The sequence below is a fragment of the Pecten maximus genome, chromosome 18 (genome assembly GCF_902652985.1).
Source record: "Pecten maximus chromosome 18, xPecMax1.1, whole genome shotgun sequence".
Lineage (NCBI taxonomy): Eukaryota > Metazoa > Mollusca > Bivalvia > Pectinida > Pectinidae > Pecten > Pecten maximus.
Genome location: NC_047032.1, coordinates 11,914,886 through 11,938,400, shown reverse-complemented (window position 1 = coordinate 11,938,400; position 23,515 = coordinate 11,914,886). Strand labels below are relative to the sequence as shown.

The 23,515-nt window shown below is 36.8% G+C and overlaps 1 protein-coding gene across 1 annotated transcript in view; it reads right to left on the bottom strand.

The window, feature by feature from the left end:
• Positions 1-21,911, bottom strand: part of LOC117317030 (endoplasmic reticulum-Golgi intermediate compartment protein 3-like) — a 37,055-nt gene extending 15,144 nt beyond the window's left edge. The window contains exons 1-9 of the mRNA XM_033871814.1: positions 21,815-21,911; positions 19,616-19,774; positions 18,391-18,510; positions 17,228-17,259; positions 16,561-16,628; positions 15,561-15,699; positions 9,218-9,302; positions 8,082-8,113; positions 593-689 (exon numbers count right to left, since the gene is read on the bottom strand). Coding sequence (XP_033727705.1) covers positions 593-689; positions 8,082-8,113; positions 9,218-9,302; positions 15,561-15,699; positions 16,561-16,628; positions 17,228-17,259; positions 18,391-18,510; positions 19,616-19,774; positions 21,815-21,911 — 829 coding nt within the window. The remainder of the gene's footprint in view (positions 1-592; positions 690-8,081; positions 8,114-9,217; positions 9,303-15,560; positions 15,700-16,560; positions 16,629-17,227; positions 17,260-18,390; positions 18,511-19,615; positions 19,775-21,814) is intronic.
• Between the last annotated feature and the right edge of the window lie 1,604 nt (positions 21,912-23,515).

The following is a 23,515-nucleotide window of genomic DNA, read 5'->3' as shown; positions in this document are numbered from 1 at the left end:
AGGTGTTCCCTGGACAAAGTGACACACACTGACAAACATTATACAGTCCTATCTGGTATACGAGGTGTTCCCTGGACAAAGTGACACACACTGACAAACATTATACAGTCCTATCTGGTATACGAGCTGTTCCCTGGACAACGTGACACACACTGACAAACATTATACAGTCCTATCTGGTATACGAGGTGTTCCCTGGACAACATGACACACACCGACAAACATTATACAGTCCTATCTGGTATACGAGGTGTTCCCTGGACAACGTGACACACACTGACAAACATTATACAGTCCTATCTGGTATACCAGGTGTTCCCTGGACAAAGTGATACACACTGACAAACATTATACAGACTTATACAGTCCTGTCTGGTATATGAGGTGTTCCCTGGACAAAGTGACACACACTGACAAACATTATACAGTCCTATCTGGTATATGAGGTGTTCCCTGGACAAAGTGACACACACTGACAAACATTATACAGTCCTGTCTGGTATATGAGGTGTTCCCTGGACAATGTGATACACACAAATGACAATCTTGATATTAAGTCTTATATACATTCCTCTTTGGTATATGTACTCACCTTCCTCAGCCAGCTGGTTTGTATCGTCTAGCGGATTGATGATGCCAGGATAATCTTTACCGAAGGAAAGGTGCTGGATGTTATGTGTGATATTAAACTGAAACAAAAAGGCCATAGACTATTAAAAGAATTGAAAATTATACAAAAATGTAAGTTTGAAAATTTCACAACAGATTATTCTCAATTGATTTGTGAAACTGCATACAATTCAAGTTGGCAAAAGACAATTCTTCCATGCTTGCAGTTTGCATCCTATTATAGCTGTACAAGGTAATTTTTATCAACACTAATTGGGTACAGTAATTTTCCTGCCTGCATATTTCCTGCTGGCTATACAATTTAAAACATTAAAAATGTCTTCTATGGGCTATCTGACAAAAGGTTTTCTGAAAATCATATAAACTGCAGACTACAATATCTGGAATCCAAGGTAATTTATGTACACAAATCTAATGATACAACTGTCAAGCGTTTACCCAGATATACATTCAAAATTATCTCTCACCATCTGTACAAAACAAAAATTCTTACAATGGATTTTTTCATTATTCCCAACCAAGATATTACTAAAAAAAATCTTTCAAACGGTCAAAGCTGACCGCTTAAACTCACCAGCAAAACCATGCCTTTTCCTATTAAAAGAACGTTCTCCACTATCATGTCAAATGAATGCATCATTGAAGATGTCATGTGCTAGCCACAGTTAACTTATTAGTGTAGTACACAAGGAAGATATCATGTGCTAGCCACTGCTAACTTATTAGTGTAGTACACAAGGAAGATATCATGTGCTAGCCACTGTTAACTTATTAGTGTAGTACACAAGGAAGATGTCATGTGCTAGCCACTGCTAACTTATTAGTGTGTAGTACACAAGGAAGATGTCATGTGCTAGCCACTGCTAACTTATTAGTGTGTAGTACACAAGGAAGATGTCATGTGCTAGCCACAGTTAACTTATTAGTGTAGTACACAAGGAAGATGCCATGTGCTAGCCACTGCTAACTTATTAGTGTAGTACACAAGGAAGATGTCATGTGCTAGCCACTGCTAACTTATTAGTGTAGTACACAAGGAAGATATCATGTGCTAGCCACTGCTAACTTATTAGTGTAGTACACAAGGAAGATGTCATGTGCTAGCCACCGCTAACTTATTAGTGTAGTACACAAGGAAGATGTCATGTGCTAGCCACTGCTAACTTATTAGTGTAGTACACAAGGAAGATGTCATGTGCTAGCCACAGTTAACTTATTAGTGTAGTACACAAGGAAGATGTCATGTGCTAGCCACTGCTAACTTATTAGTGTAGTACACAAGGAAGATATCATGTGCTAGCCACTGCTAACTTATTAGTGTGTAGTACACAAGGAAGATGTCATGTGCTAGCCACTGCTAACTTATTTGTGTAGTACACAAGATGTCATGTGCTAGCCACTGCTAACTTATTAGTGTAGTACACAAGGAAGATGTCATGTGCTAGCCACTGCTAACTTATTAGTGTGTAGTACACAAGGAAGATATCATGTGCTAGCCACTGCTAACTTATTAGTGTAGTACACAAGGAAGATGTCATGTGCTAGCCACTGCTAACTTATTAGTGTAGTACACAAGGAAGATGTCATGTGCTAGCCACTGCTAACTTATTAGTGTAGTACACAAGGAAGATGTCATGTGCTAGCCACTGCTAACTTATTAGTGTAGTACACAAGGAAGATATCATGTGCTAGCCACTGCTAACTTATTAGTGTGTAGTACACAAGGAAGATGTCATGTGCTAGCCACTGCTAACTTATTAGTGTAGTACACAAGGAAGATATCATGTGCTAGCCACTGCTAACTTATTAGTGTAGTACACAAGGAAGATATCATGTGCTAGCCACTGCTAACTTATTAGTGTGTAGTACACAAGGAAGATGTCATGTGCTAGCCACTGCTAACTTATTAGTGTAGTACACAAGGAAGATGTCATGTGCTAGCCACTGCTAACTTATTAGTGTAGTACACAAGGAAGATGTCATGTGCTAGCCACTGCTAACTTATTAGTGTAGTACACAAGGATGATGTCATGTGCTAGCCACTGCTAACTTATTAGTGTAGTACACCAGGAAGATGTCATGTGCTAGCCACTGCTAACTTATTAGTGTAGTACACAAGGAAGATGTCATGTGCTAGCCACTGCTAACTTATTAGTGTAGTACACAAGGAAGATATCATGTGCTAGCCACTGCTAACTTATTAGTGTAGTACACAAGGATGGTGTCATGTGCTAGCCACTGCTAACTTATTAGTGTAGTACACAAGGAAGATGTCATGTGCTAGCCACTGCTAACTTATTAGTGTGTAGTACACAAGGAAGATGTCATGTGCTAGCCACTGCTAACTTATTAGTGTAGTACACAAGGATGATGTCATGTGCTAGCCACTGCTAACTTATTAGTGTAGTACACAAGGATGATGTCATGTGCTAGCCACTGCTAACTTATTAGTGTAGTACACAAGGATGATGTCATGTGCTAGCCACTGCTAACTTATTAGTGTAGTACACAAGGAAGATGTCATGTGCTAGCCACTGCTAACTTATTAGTGTGTAGTACACAAAGAAGATGTCATGTGCTAGCCACTGCTAACTTATTAGTGTGTAGTACACAAGGAAGATATCATGTGCTAGCCACTGCTAACTTATTAGTGTAGTACACAAGGAAGATGTCATGTGCTAGCCACAGTTAACTTATTAGTGTAGTACACAAGGAAGATGTCATGTGCTAGCCACTGCTAACTTATTAGTGTAGTACACAAGGAAGATATCATGTGCTAGCCACTGCTAACTTATTAGTGTGTAGTACACAAGGAAGATGTCATGTGCTAGCCACTGCTAACTTATTTGTGTAGTACACAAGATGTCATGTGCTAGCCACTGCTAACTTATTAGTGTAGTACACAAGGAAGATGTCATGTGCTAGCCACTGCTAACTTATTAGTGTGTAGTACACAAGGAAGATATCATGTGCTAGCCACTGCTAACTTATTAGTGTAGTACACAAGGAAGATGTCATGTGCTAGCCACTGCTAACTTATTAGTGTAGTACACAAGGAAGATGTCATGTGCTAGCCACTGCTAACTTATTAGTGTAGTACACAAGGAAGATGTCATGTGCTAGCCACTGCTAACTTATTAGTGTAGTACACAAGGAAGATATCATGTGCTAGCCACTGCTAACTTATTAGTGTAGTACACAAGGAAGATATCATGTGCTAGCCACTGCTAACTTATTAGTGTGTAGTACACAAGGAAGATGTCATGTGCTAGCCACTGCTAACTTATTAGTGTAGTACACAAGGAAGATATCATGTGCTAGCCACTGCTAACTTATTAGTGTAGTACACAAGGAAGATATCATGTGCTAGCCACTGCTAACTTATTAGTGTGTAGTACACAAGGAAGATGTCATGTGCTAGCCACTGCTAACTTATTAGTGTAGTACACAAGGAAGATGTCATGTGCTAGCCACTGCTAACTTATTAGTGTAGTACACAAGGAAGATGTCATGTGCTAGCCACTGCTAACTTATTAGTGTAGTACACAAGGATGATGTCATGTGCTAGCCACTGCTAACTTATTAGTGTAGTACACCAGGAAGATGTCATGTGCTAGCCACTGCTAACTTATTAGTGTAGTACACAAGGAAGATGTCATGTGCTAGCCACTGCTAACTTATTAGTGTAGTACACAAGGAAGATGTCATGTGCTAGTTACAGTTAACTTATTAGTGTAGAACACAAGGAAGATGTCATGTGCTAGCCACTGCTAACTTATTAGTGTAGTACACAAGGAAGATGTCATGTGCTAGCCACTGCTAACTTATTAGTGTAGTACACAAGGAAGATATCATGTGCTAGCCACTGCTAACTTATTAGTGTAGTACACAAGGATGGTGTCATGTGCTAGCCACTGCTAACTTATTAGTGTAGTACACAAGGAAGATGTCATGTGCTAGCCACTGCTAACTTATTAGTGTGTAGTACACAAGGAAGATGTCATGTGCTAGCCACTGCTAACTTATTAGTGTAGTACACAAGGATGATGTCATGTGCTAGCCACTGCTAACTTATTAGTGTAGTACACAAGGATGATGTCATGTGCTAGCCACTGCTAACTTATTAGTGTAGTACACAAGGATGATGTCATGTGCTAGCCACTGCTAACTTATTAGTGTAGTACACAAGGAAGATGTCATGTGCTAGCCACTGCTAACTTATTAGTGTGTAGTACACAAAGAAGATGTCATGTGCTAGCCACTGCTAACTTATTAGTGTGTAGTACACAAGGAAGATATCATGTGCTAGCCACTGCTAACTTATTAGTGTAGTACACAAGGAAGATGTCATGTGCTAGCCACTGCTAACTTATTAGTGTGTAGTACACAAGGAAGATGTCATGTACTGCTAACTTATTAGTGTAGTACACAAGGAAGATATCATGTGCTAGCCACTGCTAACTTATTAGTGTAGTACACAAGGAAGATGTCATGTGCTAGCCACTGCTAACTTATTAGTGTGTAGTACACAAGGAAGATGTCATGTGCTAGCCACTGCTAACTTATTAGTGTAGTACACAAGGAAGATGTCATGTGCTAGCCACTGCTAACTTATTAGTGTAGTACACAAGGATGATGTCATGTGCTAGCCACTGCTAACTTATTAGTGTAGTACACAAGGAAGATGCCATGTGCTAGCCACTGCTAACTTATTAGTGTAGTACACAAGGAAGATATCATGTGCTAGCCACTGCTAACTTATTAGTGTAGTACACAAGGAAGATGTCATGTGCTAGCCACTGCTAACTTATTAGTGTGTAGTACACAAGGAAGATGTCAGGTGCTAGCCACTGCTAACTTATTAGTGTAGTACACAAGGAAGATGTCATGTGCTAGCCACTGCTAACTTATTAGTGTAGTACACAAGGACGATATCATGTGCTAGCCACTGCTAACTTATTAGTGTAGTACACAAGGAAGATGTCATGTGCTAGCCACTGCTAACTTATTAGTGTAGTACACAAGGAAGATGTCATGTGCTAGCCACTGCTAACTTATTAGTGTGTAGTACACAAGGAAGATATCATGTGCTAGCCACTGCTAACTTATTAGTGTAGTACACAAGGAAGATATCATGTGCTAGCCACAGTTAACTTATTAGTGTAGTACACAAGGAAGATGTCATGTGCTAGCCACTGCTAACTTATTAGTGTAGTACACAAGGAAGATGTCATGTGCTAGCCACTGCTAACTTATTAGTGTAGTACACAAGGAAGATGGCATGTGCTAGCCACAGTTAACTTATTAGTGTAATACACAAGGAAGATATCATGTGCTAGCCACAGTTAACTTATTAGTGTAGTACACAAGGAAGATGTCATGTGCTAGCCACTGCTAACTTATTAGTGTAGTACACAAGGAAGATGTCATGTGCTAGCCACTGCTAACTTATTAGTGTGTAGTACACAAGGAAGATGTCATGTGCTAGCCACTGCTAACTTATTAGTGTAGTACACAAGGAAGATGTCATGTGCTAGCCACTGCTAACTTATTAGTGTAGTACACAAGGAAGATGTCATGTGCTAGCCACTGCTAACTTATTAGTGTAGTACACAAGGAAGATGTCATGTGCTAGCCACTGCTAACTTATTAGTGTAGTACACAAGGAAGATGTCATGTGCCAGTCACAGTTAACTTATTAGTGTAGAACACAAGGAAGATGTCATGTGCTAGCCACTGCTAACTTATTAGTGTAGTACACAAGGAAGATATCATGTGCTAGCCACTGCTAATTTATTAGTGTAGTACACAAGGAAGATGTCATGTGCTAGCCACTGCTAACTTATTAGTGTAGTACACAAGGAAGATGTCATGTGCTAGCCACTGCTAACTTATTAGTGTAGTACACAAAGAAGATGTCATGTGCTAGCCACAGTTAACTTATTAGTGTGTAGTACACAAGGAAGATATCATGTGCTAGCCACTGCTAACTTATTAGTGTAGTACACAAGGAAGATGTCATGTGCTAGCCACTGCTAACTTATTAGTGTAGTACACAAAGAAGATGTCATGTGCTAGCCACTGCTAACTTATTAGTGTAGTACACAAGGAAGATGTCATGTGCTAGCCACAGTTAACTTATTAGTGTGTAGTACACAAGGAAGATGTCATGTGCTAGCCACTGCTAACTTATTAGTGTAGTACACAAGGAAGATGTCATGTGCTAGCCACAGTTAACTTATTAGTGTAGTACACCAGGAAGATGTCATGTGCTAGCCACTGCTAATTTATTAGTGTAGTACACAAGGAAGATATCATGTCCTAGCCACTGCTAACTTATTAGTGTGTAGTACACAAGGAAGATGTCATGTGCTAGCCACTGCTAACTTATTAGTGTAGTACACAAGGAAGATGTCATGTGCTAGCCACAGTTAACTTATTAGTGTAGTACACAAGGAAGATGTCATGTGCTAGCCACTGCTAACTTATTAGTGTAGTACACAAGGAAGATGTCATGTGCTAGCCACTGCTAACTTATTAGTGTGTAGTACACAAGGAAGATGTCATGTGCTAGCCACTGCTAACTTATTAGTGTAGTACACAAGGAAGATGTCATGTGCTAGCCACTGCTAACTTATTAGTGTAGTACACAAGGAAGATATCATGTGCTAGCCACTGCTAACTTATTAGTGTAGTACACAAGGAAGATGTCATGTGCTACCAATGCTAACTTATTAGTGTGTAGTACACAAGGAAGATATCATGTGCTAGCCACTGCTAACTTATTAGTGTAGTACACAAGGAAGATGTCATGTGCTAGCCACTGCTAACTTATTAGTGTAGTACACAAGGAAGATGTCATGTGCTAGCCACTGCTAACATAATCACTGTATCTACTGGGAGTATGTGGCATTGTACCTAGGTTAGGCATCATGCTAACTTATTGTATCTTCTGTGGAGTACTTGGTGTAGTACCTAGGGAAGATTTCATGTGCTACCCACAGATAATTTACTGTATATCCTGGGGAATGTTGGGTGTAGTAACAAGTGCCGACATTAGTGTTTACAACTCACCAGCAGACCAAGAAATACATTTGGATGATTCCCCCCGATGACGTACTTTTACAGAAAATTCATTATATAGCAGATAACCCACAGGCAATATACCGGTGTGGGCTGTCTGCGACTTTGATTCGTAACACAAATATTTTTGCTTGCACAGGAAATCTAAAGGAGCAGGCAATGTACAAGAAGTAATTATGTACCACAATGCACCTGCTGATCTGATGAACCAAAACTGAAGCAATGTCCCAAAGTGACATGATAGATGAGCAAGCATATAATATAATTTCTGCACTCAAACTTTAGTAAATTATCAAACTTTTAATGAATTTTGGCATTGTTGAATTGATGGCTTGTCAGGACAATACAATGATGATCTGTGTACTTACTTTCTGTCCACCAAAAGCTTGTAGGTCATGGACTTAAAAAAAAGGTAAAATATCTCTCTTAAATATATATTAATTGACACTACATGTACAATAGATTTCAAATATTGATTCTGATAAAAAGTATGTTTGTGAAGCATTTAAGGTTTGCCCTGACCATACCCGGTAATCATGTCGGAGTACCTGCCAAATCTCAATTTCTGGACTGGAGCATCCAGTTAATCTCAGTAAATTTGACAATCCTCAGGTCAAATTTCAGTTTCAAAAAGTAGATTTTGGAAAATGAAATTATCATTTTAACTTAGATTTATTTCATCCTCAAAACTTAGTTGAATATTTTACATGAGGTGAAATAAGAGGTTATAAAATGATGGCATTAAGTACTTGGGCATTGATTAACAAAACAAACATACTTATCTCCATTAGTGAATTATTTGAGCTATGATCATGAGGGAGTAGTGAAATTCTTATTATATCGGTTAACTAACCCTTTACCCAGATATAGAACACACGACAGCATTTTAACAGTGAAGCTGTGACATCAGTTTTTAACATACAGTAGATTTATAGCTAGTTCAGAACATGCATTATAACAGGTATACAATGCTGTAAATAAGAGGCTACTCAAAATAATATATAGAAATGATTTCAAGCTGATCAGTCTGGTTGACATCAGCGAAATTATACAGTTCTCCTGAACCAGTAATGTACTGGTGATAATAATCTGAACTTTTATACACTGCTATATTTCAGCAACATAATCATCTCAAAGAGGTTCACAAATTTTTATCTGCGGTTATTTGGCCTATAACAACCAGCCTATGTCTTTCTCTACCCCCTGGGGAGATACAGTCTAAATGATTTCCCACACTGCCCTACAACATACATATACCCATCTACAGCTGAGTTGACTCAGGAACACAACAGAGTAAATGATCTTGTTCAAGGATACAACACAGCGCTCATGCCAGGACTCAAACTATAGCGACCCTTCGGTCATGTAGCTCTGGGTCTTACTTCTGGACCACCGTGTCTTCTTTTACAACGCAATATGAGATCCTTTCTAGAATTAGCTATATTCTATATCAACTCAGTAATTGATGATATATTTACCAACCTCACACTGAATGAGAACTCACCATGAGCATGATGTTGCTGAAAGCTTTTCCCTGGAGCAAAATGGAAGTTACCGGCTACTTTATTGACTTCCAGATACCCATATACCTGAATTATGAAGCAAGAAGTTGCATTTTCAATTGACATAGTTCAGCATTAATATCTGTAATAAAAATATTCAGTAATGTGCATGTTTTGGAACAATGTTTTAGTTTACTTGGCATCAAAAATCAGCAAAGCAGTTCACAAACATTCACAATGAATGTCCTAGAGTGATCTCCCCTTTCAGAAATATTCTTCATTCTACAAAGCATATGCAGTATTCAGTAAGAAAAAAAACTCTATACATTATAAGAAGAATGATGGGCCTTATGAAACATTTTTGATCTATAGCAAAATAATATACTATAGTACCGAGACCTTTGACAATTCAGATTTGAAGAATAATTGCAAGCAAGACCATTCAGTGAGGCAGCATTGTATTAAAGTTAAGTTTCATGGGCACAGAATAACTTGAATCTTTCTTTCAGTTATCACACAGAAACTTTTGCATGAATGATGAAACATATATTATAGAATCCATATGCATATGTATAAAAAATCTCAATCTTTAAATCAATTGAATAAAAGTTACAAAAGATTCATTGTTGTTTATGTACAGTACGAGGAGGGTGATTTGGTACTCAAACGCTCACAGCGTGTTTGCGCCCGTCGAGCGATGGGGATTAAAACCCCGCTGCAATCCCGCCGTAATCCCGCGCAAGCGATGTCGCTGCGATCCCGCTCATGCAGCGATTCCGCTCTGACAAGCAGCAACCCCGCTCAGCCAGCGATCCCGCTCCGGCGGGCCAGCAAACCCGCTCAGCCAGCGATCCCACTCCGGCGGGCCAGCAAACCCGCTCAGCCAGCGATCCCGCTCCCGTAACATGGACACAAGAAATCCTGCAATCTTTTTTTAATATAACGATGAATAAGAAGGAACTCATATTTATTTCATCAGAAACGTTCGCAGAATGTAATGTAACGTTTACAAAATATGTTTCGTATTCACTTGCTTGAGTTGTTCTCTGCTTGTGTAAGTATCAAATCAAGAGTTATTTGGTAGCGTAAGTAATGAAGTTTAGTTTAACAAAAATACATTTTATGGATCTTAAAGTATAATCATAGAAAAAGGTTAAACACAAAGTTATTTTTTAAACAACATCTTGTATCTAAAAATGTTCATACGGAGAGTAGCGTAGTGCAAAATGCAAATGTACATCTGATTTTAATTAGATTGAGTATTCTGATATATTTCTAAGTTGTTTTGTCTTTTTGGTGTACATACAGTACATGTACATGTTAGCTGGATCGTATGAAAGAGGAACATGACGCAATTTGGCCTGTTTCGACCTAAAGGTGACCATTTTCTAATAAAAAGTAGTTCTCAGATTTGATATTCGCTGGTGTCAATAACATGGAGGAAGACGTAGTTGATGAAATATTTAAGTTTGGATGTCAATTATACTAACTACATGAATAATAGAAAACAAAACCATCAGTTTATGCACGTACGGAAGATTAAGAGATCAAACCCCCAACATTTATCTATTTTGCATACATATGTACATATCTACAAGTTGCGAAGCTCACAGCGATGACAACTGAGCAAAATATGAGTGCAATATATATGTTTATATCTATTTTGGTATAAGGTGATGTAGATTCGCAATAAGTCACGTGATATTTCACATGTACTCTAGTTAAGCTCTCGCTAGCGCTGTGCGCGAACAATCATTTATCTTATATATACATTTGTGCGTGGTATATCCACTTAAAGTGTCATAGTTATGTATGATATATCAAAATAAAGGCAATTAGTTCTGTCAGTGAAACATTTTCTTTGATATAGGCAGGATTTGAAATGTGGTCGAATTGTATGATCGCCAGCCGTTATGTAGCCATGCCCGACTGAGTTACCTACAAATGTATTCAATACTCGGTAAACGTCGTAGTTTTTCGACGGCTGGCGATGGGCAGTATACACTGATACATGTAGGCTTAGTTTGTTGTTCAATCCATTCATATATATATATATATATAATATTTATGTAATTCTCTGAATGAAATATTTGAAATGAATTGTGGTCATCCTTATCATTTACATAAGCTGAGACGGTAAAATGTACTGTATTGTAAACTTATTAATCTGTATATCACCCGTTTGATAGGTAACCAGTCTTGACATTTTTCCTAAAATGAAAACACATTTGTTTTGAACAACCGGACCCATAACGTATGTCTCATATATACATTATACATGTACATGTACATTTGTATGTGTTTGTTGAATCAAATGCATGTACATGATTTATTACGGATAATGTTGTTATTATGATTAGTATTATGTGTATATATATGTAAATTGTATATGCATGTTTGGGTAAAATATCCAAGTTCGTCCTTATTAAAGTAATATGAAGATCAATAAATAAGTGTATCACAATATCGATCTATAAAGGCTATGTCTGATGTCCAATCCTATTGACTTAACATCTCGTCAATAAGATGTGTTGAAATTAAAAATATGGATACTGAGTGTTCTATTTTCTTACGAAACCTGACATAAATAGTTACCCTGATTTTTTATTTAAACATATTTTTATTGTAACTTATATGTATATAAGAGATTGGGCAAAAACCACCTTTCCCGACACAAGTATACATGAAAAAAATACAGCAAGATGGCATAATATAATATTTTAATATAATATTATTTTTTAACATGTTTACAAATTGGTTTAGCGGGAGAGAGAGAGGAGGGGGGGGGGGGGGGGGGGGGGGGGGTGTATATATAAAGATATAGTGAAAGTAATTGCTCTTATTTCAATGCACGTGTATATCTTGATATGTTGCAACCATTAAACCAATACGTACAATGTACATATTATAAATGTATAACTTTCAACAATACAACTTACGTACCTAATTTAAATCTTAAATATATATATGATTTAAGAATGATTAATACAATTATCATCGCATACGGATTTAACGGGTTTTACTTCCGCTATTACGGCCTCAAAAGGAAAACGGCAGGTGCCTTATTCTAAAAGACCTAAATGTAAGAGGTGAGATACAGGTAGACTAGTAAACATGGAGCATAGGCTAAATCCTTATGTAACAACATTCCGCCCGCAGGTAAAAAAAAAGCTGTAGGGGTCCAATGGGGTCACTGCGATACAGGTATACTCGCTATTGTAATCAAAATCTGTGATTGGCAGATGTTAACAGCAGGTGAAAACATTTCTATAACGGTAACTACACTGTACACGACCGGTATTTGTCCTGTGTATAGAGGATTTATCTATATCACATTGATTAACTCCAATCATGATTTGTAAATGACGCGATTTTAACCACGTGGTCTCCATACACACAGTTTTATTTGGATACTATAACACATGGAAATGTGTTACATGAGGAACATTAGCATTGTATCACACGTACATATATATGAATAAACAATCCAGTTACAAAAACATAATATTCATAGGATTATATTACATACACGTAATCAAAGACGAGATTTTTTTAGAAAAAAAAGACAAACCATTTAGAACTTCCGTTTATAATTATGACCTTAAACAGACTTTTAGTTTAGTTTTATTTGGATTTGAGCGGTAATAATTTAGAATATGTAATTTCTTTGCAAATTTTCAATGATTGCGTTTTTACAGGAAAACAGATAATGATACTCATCTCCTACATTCTCTGAAGACAAGGTTCATATCTTCTCCTGAAACTCTTTGTTACCTACCAGTTTCAATGGAAAATTTCAATTACATGTACGTACACTGTGTATCTAATACAATTAGAGTTAATCTAATCTCAGGCTTCATCGGACATAAAATGGACTGGTCAATAGCTCGGTGAAGGAGGAAATACTTCACATTGTTTGGGTGTTAGGTCTTGATAATAATGGTGACTTTCGCATAGTCAGTACGTATTTATTTTTTTTTTTTTTTACTTCCGAAATAAAAAGGACAGGAAATATTCCCATGTTGTCGTTATAATTGATTAAAATTTGTTTAAAATGTGTTTTTGTTGACGTTTTTATCACATACACATGACAGATGACACAAATGTATTGTTTTTCTCACAATGAAGAAAGAATATTGGACTACACACACAATCATTCTGTGGTCTATATAGTTTAAACTGTATTTTATTTGACAATTTCCATTTAATAGCATATATACAACATAAGATATACATACATACGTATATACTATTATGCTCGGTCTTGTAATCAAAGACCGTACTACATGTATGTCTTTGCTGGCAAAAAGAGATCGGGAAGGGAATCGATTATCCTTTACAAAAGTGTTCGATATCTCACAAAATAATTTTGTACCAGGCTGCTAAAATGGTAACATTTTTTTCAATTCTTTATTAATCTTGCGAGTATACATCTCATCAACATCATACGATTACAAAAAATATAATTCAAGTCAGCTCGAGTAGAGCAATGCACTTGTGACGATTTTTTTTTCTGATAAGAAAGTAATTAAATGATTAGCTACTATAGTTGGGAAACTATTAGCACTGATTTCGATATCTACCGGTAATATACATGTAAGTGTATGTCCGTGATATTAGCCATGCAAGAGATGTCCCCGATGGACACATAAATAATGATAGTAATAAAAACACAATATCTTTAGGCCGTGGATTTAAAACTACGAAATGTTCAAATAATTGAAAAGTTTATGAAACTTACTACAGAAATTCAAAGATAATTTTCTCAAACAGACATGTTGCTAGCTAAATACTTCAAATGTCTATGTAAAAATAAGTCGAGATCAAAATAACGAGCCCCTTATGTGGCCTCTCCGAGGTCATGCACAAAACGCCATCTATACAAAGGTCAGCTAAATCAGAATTGTAATAATGCTGCCGTGGACACGTGGCTCATTGTCCACTATTAAAATGGTTACCGGATTGAGCACATTTCCGTGTTCCCCATATCCCACTCGAGGTGCACAAAAATTCTGACCAAGATCCGACCGTCCTAAGTACTCTAGAAATGATGACAAAACCGCCTTTTGACCCGTCCCCATTCCGTAAGAATGAATTAAAGCTACTGTGGACACTTGGTTCATTGTCCACCATTAACCAGAATAATTACCTTTTGTTTTCCCAAAGAAGGCGGTCACCAGCTAGCAGTCACAGGATGCATTTAAAATGTATTGACTCAGCTCCTAACACTAAATGACGACTATATCCAATATTACTGGATTTATGACTCGTGAGTGATCTTGCACATGCATGAAAATAGTCTATTTGAACTTTAATAACTACAATATTTCCCTACAAATAGTTTTTATCAAAATGGTCTGACATCAAGTACACTGTCATATTGTACAACATTGCAGATATTATTCAACTTATAACATAGATTTCATGAGCAATACATTACACGTATGAATTTGTATCTCATAGTTGAGGTACATCATCCAATAAATACTTACGATGGACGATACAACTGAAAACATATACATGATCATTAAAGTATAATTAATCGACACCAGGCTGTTGAAAGTCTACCGTCATTACTGATTGAGTGGGTCCTATTCAATTCCGCTCGAGCGGGTCCGCTACAATTCCGCTCGAGCGGGTCCGCTACAAGTCCGCTCGAGCGGGCCCGCTACAAGCCCGCCCGGCGAGCGGGTCCGCTGCTACAAGTCCGCTCAAGCCCGCTACAAAACCGCTCAAGCCCGCTGCGAACCCGCTCAACCCCGCTCGAAGCCCGCTCAAATCCCGCGGCAATCCCGCTGCAATCCCGCTCAAATTCTGAGCGGGGGGCTGCGCGGGTCAACGCTCTGTGAGCGTTTGAGTACCAAATCACCCTCCTCGTACTGTATATATCCAAAGTCTTCATATTTTCATCATTGCTTCAAGCTGTCAATTCAGAATATTGCATAAACCATTAAGCTTGTTTTTCATTTGATTGAATCATATTTCACATCTAGTACACTGTGTACATATTTGTATTACCTAGTAATACTGTAGATCACTTACATATCGCGAATACATGATTTCCTGAACGCTGATCTAGAGAAGACTTTAAATTTGTGAATGTGAGCTATTATATATAATTAGTCATAGACTGTTATGACTCCTATATTGATAACCTATATCTTGGTCGCCATCCAAAAGTGCTATTTTCTTTCAAATAATTGCGAAGGGTTTGAATTCATGATTGACTCTCCTTGAATATCAACACAAAAAATAATTCTCATGTGAAATATTAGTGATTTAAACAGAGCTTGTTTGAAAACACTGGTTACTTTCTACACACTGATCGCCGACTATAATCTATACCTGACATCCTTCGTTTTTCTGTGACTTCATTTTGTCTGACCAGCCCTCTCGTTTACACTGTGCAATTCCTTCAGCATTGTTGAATGCCCAGCCTTTCTTCCTGTATGCCTCTCGTACATCCTCACAGTTGTTACAACACCTGGCGAAGACAAGCATCATTTAATCTCTTATTATCTCAGGATTCATGTCTGATAATATTCCTGCCAGATGTGTCCAAACTCAACCCAAAGTTCCATGCCGTGATGGGTTTAGGACATTTAAATTAAAGACACTTTTAATTTCATAACTACATTGAAGACTGACCACTTCCTGTCAAATGAAATGTCTATGACAGTGTCTGAACTTGTTTCTTTGCTGGGTGTATCGCCCTGTGAACAGCCAGGGTCATTTTGAGGCTGCTGGGTCCCCTTGTAGTTGGTGACTACGTATATACCTTACTGAACAATATACAGGAGGACAGTCGCATGCCATCCAGAGAAATCTGGGTAAAGTTGTCTGGCCCAAGGACACAACCATGACAACACAGACAGGCTCGTTTCTCAGCTTCTGGAGAAACACAAACCAACTCGGTTAGGAAGCGTCAAACCACACATCTGGGGTCTTCACCTGAGGTTACGTGACTGGCGCTCTAATCGACTGAGCTATTGCAGCCCTGTCTGACCCTAGCTGTGTATTTACACATATGTAGGTGAAGATCTGACTCTTGATGTCAGAAGTGACTTTTATTTACTAACTGAAGAGCAGAATTCTAATCTTGAACTGAATTGTCTTGCATGCTTGCACTTTGATGAAATCTACTGTTGACCTGTAAGTGAAAACATTAGTACAATGTACTTGTCTGTCTTTAAGAATTCTACTGCTGAAATTCAACAGTGTAATATGAGTATGTTATAAAGAAATTTCCTGCTAAAAACTGAAACAGATCATTTTCTATCCAAGACATCAAAAACATAAAACTCCCCTGCAGTTTCATATCAGACTGCTCTAGTATTCCACATACTTTTTATCATCTGTTTCGGCTCCATAACAAGACTCGCATCGACTTGGATCAAGAGGTTTTGTAACCATCTGCAACAAAAATGCAAAAAAAAAACAAATTCACAAAACTTACACTGGAGTTCTGGTTTATGAAACATAATTCCATAATGACATAGCATATTGACGAGAGCCAAGCTAGGGTAGACCTCTACAACAAATATTATCTCGATTTATTTTTAAAGAGGGAAGGCAGTAGATTATGTATATCAGGTTAGAATAATTTTTTTTAACTTGGAAACATTTATTTGGGGAGTGGTGCAGTTTCACGTAACTGATTTTCATGACTTAATGAATGCACATAAAAAGTTCAGTTTATATGTCATGAAACAAAAAGTTACCTGGAAGTACTAAATTTGATGTAAATCTAAACAGACAATAGAACAAGAAATAGGCGAATAGCCATGTGGGAATAGTTGTCTGAATGCTTTCAATTCTTTTGATTGTTTGAAGACCCAGAGTCACATGAGGATGGGAATCCAGGTTGACAGCAAAGAAAAGAAAGAAAAAAACATTGTAAAGGGGACATCTGATCTGGTTTACTTCAATGTCCTCCAATGGAACTAGAAGACAGAGAGGAAAAGCCACAATTCTGCATGGAGATGGGGATTCAACGGGTCTTTCTGTCTTACCTCTACAATGTCTTTAGATGTATCTCCTAATGCTGAAACAAACAAAAGAACTAATCAAATTGTATTTACAGTCTGGTATGGTGACAAACATCAACAAAGTCTCTTTTCACACTATCATACAAATAACAAAGCAAACTTTTCCACAGCCATGAACATCAGCTTAATGATTATTCTCGTTGACATCCACTTAGTGATTATTCCTGTATCATAAATAAGAACAAAGTGAATATTCATACTATCACAAACATCCATTAAGTGATTATTCCCTTTGTCATACAAACATTCACTAAGGGACTATTCCTGTTCATAAACATCAAATAAGTGAATATTCCTCCTGTCACAAACATCTACCGAGTGAATATTCCCCCTGTCACAAACATCCACCAAGTGAATATTGCCACAGTCACAAACATCCACCAAGGGAATATTCCCCGTTACAAACATCCACTAAGTGAATATTCCCACAGTCACAAACATCCACAACCTAAATATTCCCACAGTCACAAACATCCACTAAGTGAATATTCCCACAGTCACAAACATCCACTTTGTGAATATTCCCATTGTCATACAAACATCATCTTAGTGACTTTTACTGCTGTCATAAGCATTGACTTAATGGCTTTCCTGCTCAGAAACATCAACTGAGTCATGACCTATTTTTTTTTCACCGTATTTATTCACAAATAAAATCTAGATCACAAATAACCCCTTTCTGAAATTCTACAGAATCTAAATTTTAAAACAGTAACCAAAATTTGATTAACAAATATGCCCTTACCAAAATTCAGAGCTAAAATGTGGCACTATTTCAGGATGTATATGGTAAGTCTAACCAGACCTGGCCCTGGTGTCATCAATGTTCCTGGCCTTTAAGGAAATTCTTTAGATCACTATTTTCCATAGGAAAGAATATCAGAATTTAAGGAAAGCTCCTTAACTAAGATTTTTTTCCTTTAATCCAGTAATGCTTTCTTTATATGGAAAAATTGAAGTCAAGGAATTTCTTAAAGTTATGCAGTGTTGATGAAACCCTGGCCTGGGTCATGAAATTACATTCATGAATAAAATCAATATATCTATGACAATCCTGCACCAGAATAAAATATTTGTTCTGGACTATAAGAGCTTGCACTGTCTAATAGGTAACAGGTAACTCATACTTTCTTTTTCTGGCTTGTCATCTTTGATATTGCCAAACTCGTCAAGTCGCTGTTTGAATAGATGATGGTCCACATCTAGTTGCTGTTCCCCTGACACGTCCATGGCATCGACACTCAGATCTGCAACATGGAATGTAATTTTATAAATTAAACCTATAATCTCCAATGAAAATGTTTGTTTGTCTGTAATGTTTATCGGATGGGGAGCATATACATTGAATTCAACTACACACCTCAGATTTCCACCCGATATATGTGACAACTGACTGAGCTATTGTGCCCCCCCCCCTCTTTTCCAATGAATAAGTAATCGGAAAGAAAATAATAAAAAAAGAGGAGCTGGTAATCCTTAATTAGTAAAAACCTATAATGTTACTCATCTTATAATAAATTCTAATCACAATAGTTGTAATAAATGATGCAGCAAAAAATATTGATTTTTTTTTATCTTTGAAGCACAAATAGCAGTCAGCTTTATTCTATTCTATTACATTTGTTTGAAATATTCATAGAGCCAGACGAATATTTACAATTGCTGAATAAATGTGGTCCACATATATATACAAACACAAATTTGTATGCATGGCATATGGTATATCAAAATATTGGTGACCAAGGGAATGACCTGGTCAATGTTAGAATGTTGTTGGAGGCAGACAATGTACATGTTTACCTTATACCTGCTATCAGTCAGTGATAATACATATGCAGTGTATGAAATTATATATGAAAATTCCTTAGACAATATGTCTACAGAAAATTGAAATCCCATAGCCCAAGTCATTTTTCCATAGACCAATTTTTTAAAACATTGTTGAAAGTAGCATAACTGTCACGCAAATGTAACACGCTGTTATGGGTAAAATAAACTCTATTGTAAGCTCTGATTTCATATGATCATTTGTCAGAAAATAATGGAATGTTGTTTTCATGAATTGTAATGTATGTCAGGGCTCCAACTTTTCATAGCCAATTGGGCCAACACTTTGAAATTTTACATAGACCGACCAGGTTTTCTATAGCCTCGGACCATCGGACCACCTTTACTTACGAACACTGTATATGCAAGTTCCGAGTTTTGATGAAACTCACAGAATTTCTGGACATAGTTAAATCTACAATGTATCGCAAGCCTAAGGATAAGTTTTTAGCAATAATCATTGAAGCTGAATAACTAAAGGTAAATTAATTAAATACACGAAGAACTATTTCAAAAGACTCTTACATGCACATGGTATTTTTGGAAAAGTTGCGTTGATATTGATGTTGAGTTTCTGGCCCCTGGTGGTGTCAACAAATAATTCTGGTTGGATATCCTTTGTGAGATAATAGTTGAACTCTGACAGGAACAAGACAGTCATCAGCAGTCCACTAAGGATTGTAACTGAAAAATTTCAACAGAAAAGTAATATGAAAACAATCAGGTAAATATATATATATACAGATTATGGTTATGCCATGCACATGAATATATATGCACTGTATATTGTTGGTGTAAATGAAAGACATTTGTACATATTTTTTTACATACGTGTGTATTCTTTTTCTCTCTTTTTTTGTTTTTGTTTAATTAGGTTTTTATTTTTTCTTATATACAATATGCCTGATTTAGGAGATTAAAATTTGCAGAAGAACAGGGAAAATGCATTCTGAGTCCCCCAAAAGGGAAAGAGCCCAGTCCCCAGTGTAATCCTTGGTCTACCCCTTGAGCCAAGCATCCCTCATCAGCTGAGTGACAGAGACCATATATCTAAAACTACATAGCTGGTACAGCCACACCTACCCGCTCCTTTAACAAAAAGGTATATTAAAATAAATAAATTAATTTATTAAAATAAATTAATTTATTAAAATAAATGCAATCTCAGAAGAATTTTCCCATTGAATCCCTTCCTATTATTGAATATCAAAGAAAATGAACTGCATTATAAGCTGCTCCAATTCACTAACCGAATAAGGAACATATATTGTCACTTATGTTTACAAAATATATCTATAAAGTTAATAAGTTTATATGAACGCCACTATTCTTGAAAAAAACAGCTTTTTAAAATTTGCATGTTACATGTACATGTACGAACAATTGTAGTAATGGTCATGTCGAAATACTATATGCTTCCAAAATCCTTCATCACAGAGGTAGCAGGCATATATAGGTCCTATCGGTTCAATTACTTATGCTTTAGGTTAGCGAATCATAGCAATTCTTTACGATGAAACTTTAATGTTGCACTTATATATAATTAATACTGATCACAATATTTTTATTTTCACATTTTTGATTTCTTTCACTTAGGTTCATTTTAAGTGGTAATTTAGATTTCCCAATAAATTCATGGGAAATGAATTTGATGACGTAACCGGAAGCCCTGCACATGCTATTAGAACATGACCCTGAAAATATGCATGATGATAATAAAAACAGAAGATCATCGAACATTATACCAGATTTTTTTCCGCATTTTTTGAGACACCAGTGTGCCAAAGTACAACGGAAGGTAACACTGATTTTGATCATAGCTATCGGATCAAGTAAAACGAACAGTTATTGCGAAAATAGCAGTATTTGCTTTACCTAGTTGAGCTAGACCTACTTTTGTTATATTCATCTTCTCAACCATAGTTGATCTAATTGCTTATCCGTGGGATTTCTCTATTAAGATTATTTGTACTTCTCTTAAGCTTGTACAGTGCATCTTTGTTTAAAATTGACTGGTATGCAAGTCTGATCCGACTTCCCTCATGATCAGCTGACCCCGATATGCCTTTTTCCTGCACATTTCAGTGTTCATTTCATTACATGTAGGCACTCATATTATCATCGTTCGGACATAGGTTTTATCAATAAAAATTGTGCATGTTTCTGATGTGCGAATTCGAAGGAATGCCCCTTTAATACAGGTAGTATCACTTAAGTAAGATAAACAATACATTCAATATGAAGTTCCTTTGCTGGGCCTTATAATCAAGGTTATGCTGAGCTCACAGACAAGGGAATTTCAAAGTTTCAAAAGCATATGTATTTCCTCTGAAATGTATAATTCATCAAAATGCTTTTATTCTATTCTACATTGGTCTGTTTCATCGAAGATCATGAGCCTGTGGTAAAATAAATCATATTTTTAAAAAAACAATAAATATTGCAAATAAATATATAACTGCACTGTACATGTGTACTGTACTCTGTACCGGACCCTGGCCTGTAGCTCTACTGTTGTTTTCTCAAGTAGAATATCGTTATGAACTTATGAGTAACCAGCATGCATTGATATTAAGATAAATTCCAGTTAATTTGCTACAATTGACTTCAATGTAACGAACTATGTATAGACCTATAAGTCGGTTATTTGCCCCGTGCAGACCGAGAGTGACTGATATGATCTAAGGATTAGCTTGCCGCTCGGCCTAGACGCTGGTCGCTTACTTGTAGCTCCGCCAAAAGTTTTCACGCGGAAATCTTCTAGCGTCTTGGGGTATGCATCGAACTGGCGCAGTCTTTCTAAAATAGAAGTTTTCTCCATAATGTATAGATATCGTGCAAGAAATTAGGTAAAGTTTTGACGAATTAAGATTCCGAACGTGTCGGTTCTCAAACAGGAAGTAGACACTTGTTCGTGATTTCCCAACATAGAAGAGTTCATAACAAAGGGAGAAAACAACGCGATATATTCCCGCGTATTTCCGCTCAATTTTTACAATTTTTATTCACCTTAAACATTTTTTTGTAATTACTATTTTTCTTGGATTTTCTACACATGTATAAACATAGAAAATGGCACAAAATTATGATATGGGCGGTACTTCTTATTATTCTTATCATTTATATAATTTTTATAGGCCTGATTTTGGACCCTTCCCTGGTCCAGAGACCTATATACTATATACATGTAGGTCTCTGCCTGGTCTGCATAGCACATTTTCTTGTAGGGGAGGGGCTACATTAAAATTCAGTAAAAAATGACACCCCGATGTTTATTATATACAATATATAATTAGCGACGGGGTATCATATAAACCTAAATTTAGTTCTAGCCTAGAAATTACTATATTGTATAGACACGGTACAAGTAGGCAGCTCTAGATCTCCTTCTGTATTTAATATTTTCAGGCCTTTTTACTTTCCTATCTTCCGTTCATTCCCATGCAACGGTTTTGACCCTGATATCAATGGCGAGTTCTTGAAGAACGGAACCGATGTAGGTTAGACTCTAACTGATTATATAAATATGTATTTTGCTGCATCTTTTACGAAATTCATATTTGATAGATGTTCTTCATATATGTGCGTCTTTCGTAAAATCCTTATACACAGTACGTAAGTTTAGCCTTCACAAACACAGACGTTATATATAGATAGATACAAACGTTATTTAAGATGTATTTATCATGACAAATATATATATGTGTGTGGTGTGTGTGTATATATATATATAGTATGGGAGTTGGTTTCGGGTGATTCAAATCTATCACCCACCGGCGAATGATACAATACTAATACACACCTCTTTTGAGAAATGAGTGGTGAACCCAGGTCGTGACATTTGACCTCACCAGACGACGCATATCTTGAATGAACCTTGACTCTGAGTCTACGTGTTGTAATAAACATGTGTAATCTCTATCATACATCTATTTCTCCTCTCGCTACCGATAGGCCTCCTCTAAAAACTGGCATGTAAATTGCAGTTAGGACTACATTTTTATTTTTTTTTATTATCTCCTCCTCCTCCTCCTCCTCCTCCTCCTCCTCCTCCTCATCATCATCATCATCATCATCATCATCAGGCTACGTCTTTTATCATAATCGAGTAGCTGTCATGGTAAAACTTTGCGATAAAATCTTACTACCCAGGAATTACAGCTGAAGTAACCAGAGGATCCCTTCTATTAAATGGAATGTAGATTTCAGTATACATACAGGAAAGAATATTCCAGGATAAAACGAATATTCAAGAGAATAGGAAAAACGAGAAAATGCTGATATGAATTCGTCCTCAGAGTGATTCAGCTCCATTGTGTACAATCCTTAAAAGAATTATCAGTTTAAATATCCAAAACGAAAAATAAAAGTCTGTATTTTTAATCCCGATGTGAACCACATTAACGATCTACCTGACAGGTTAAG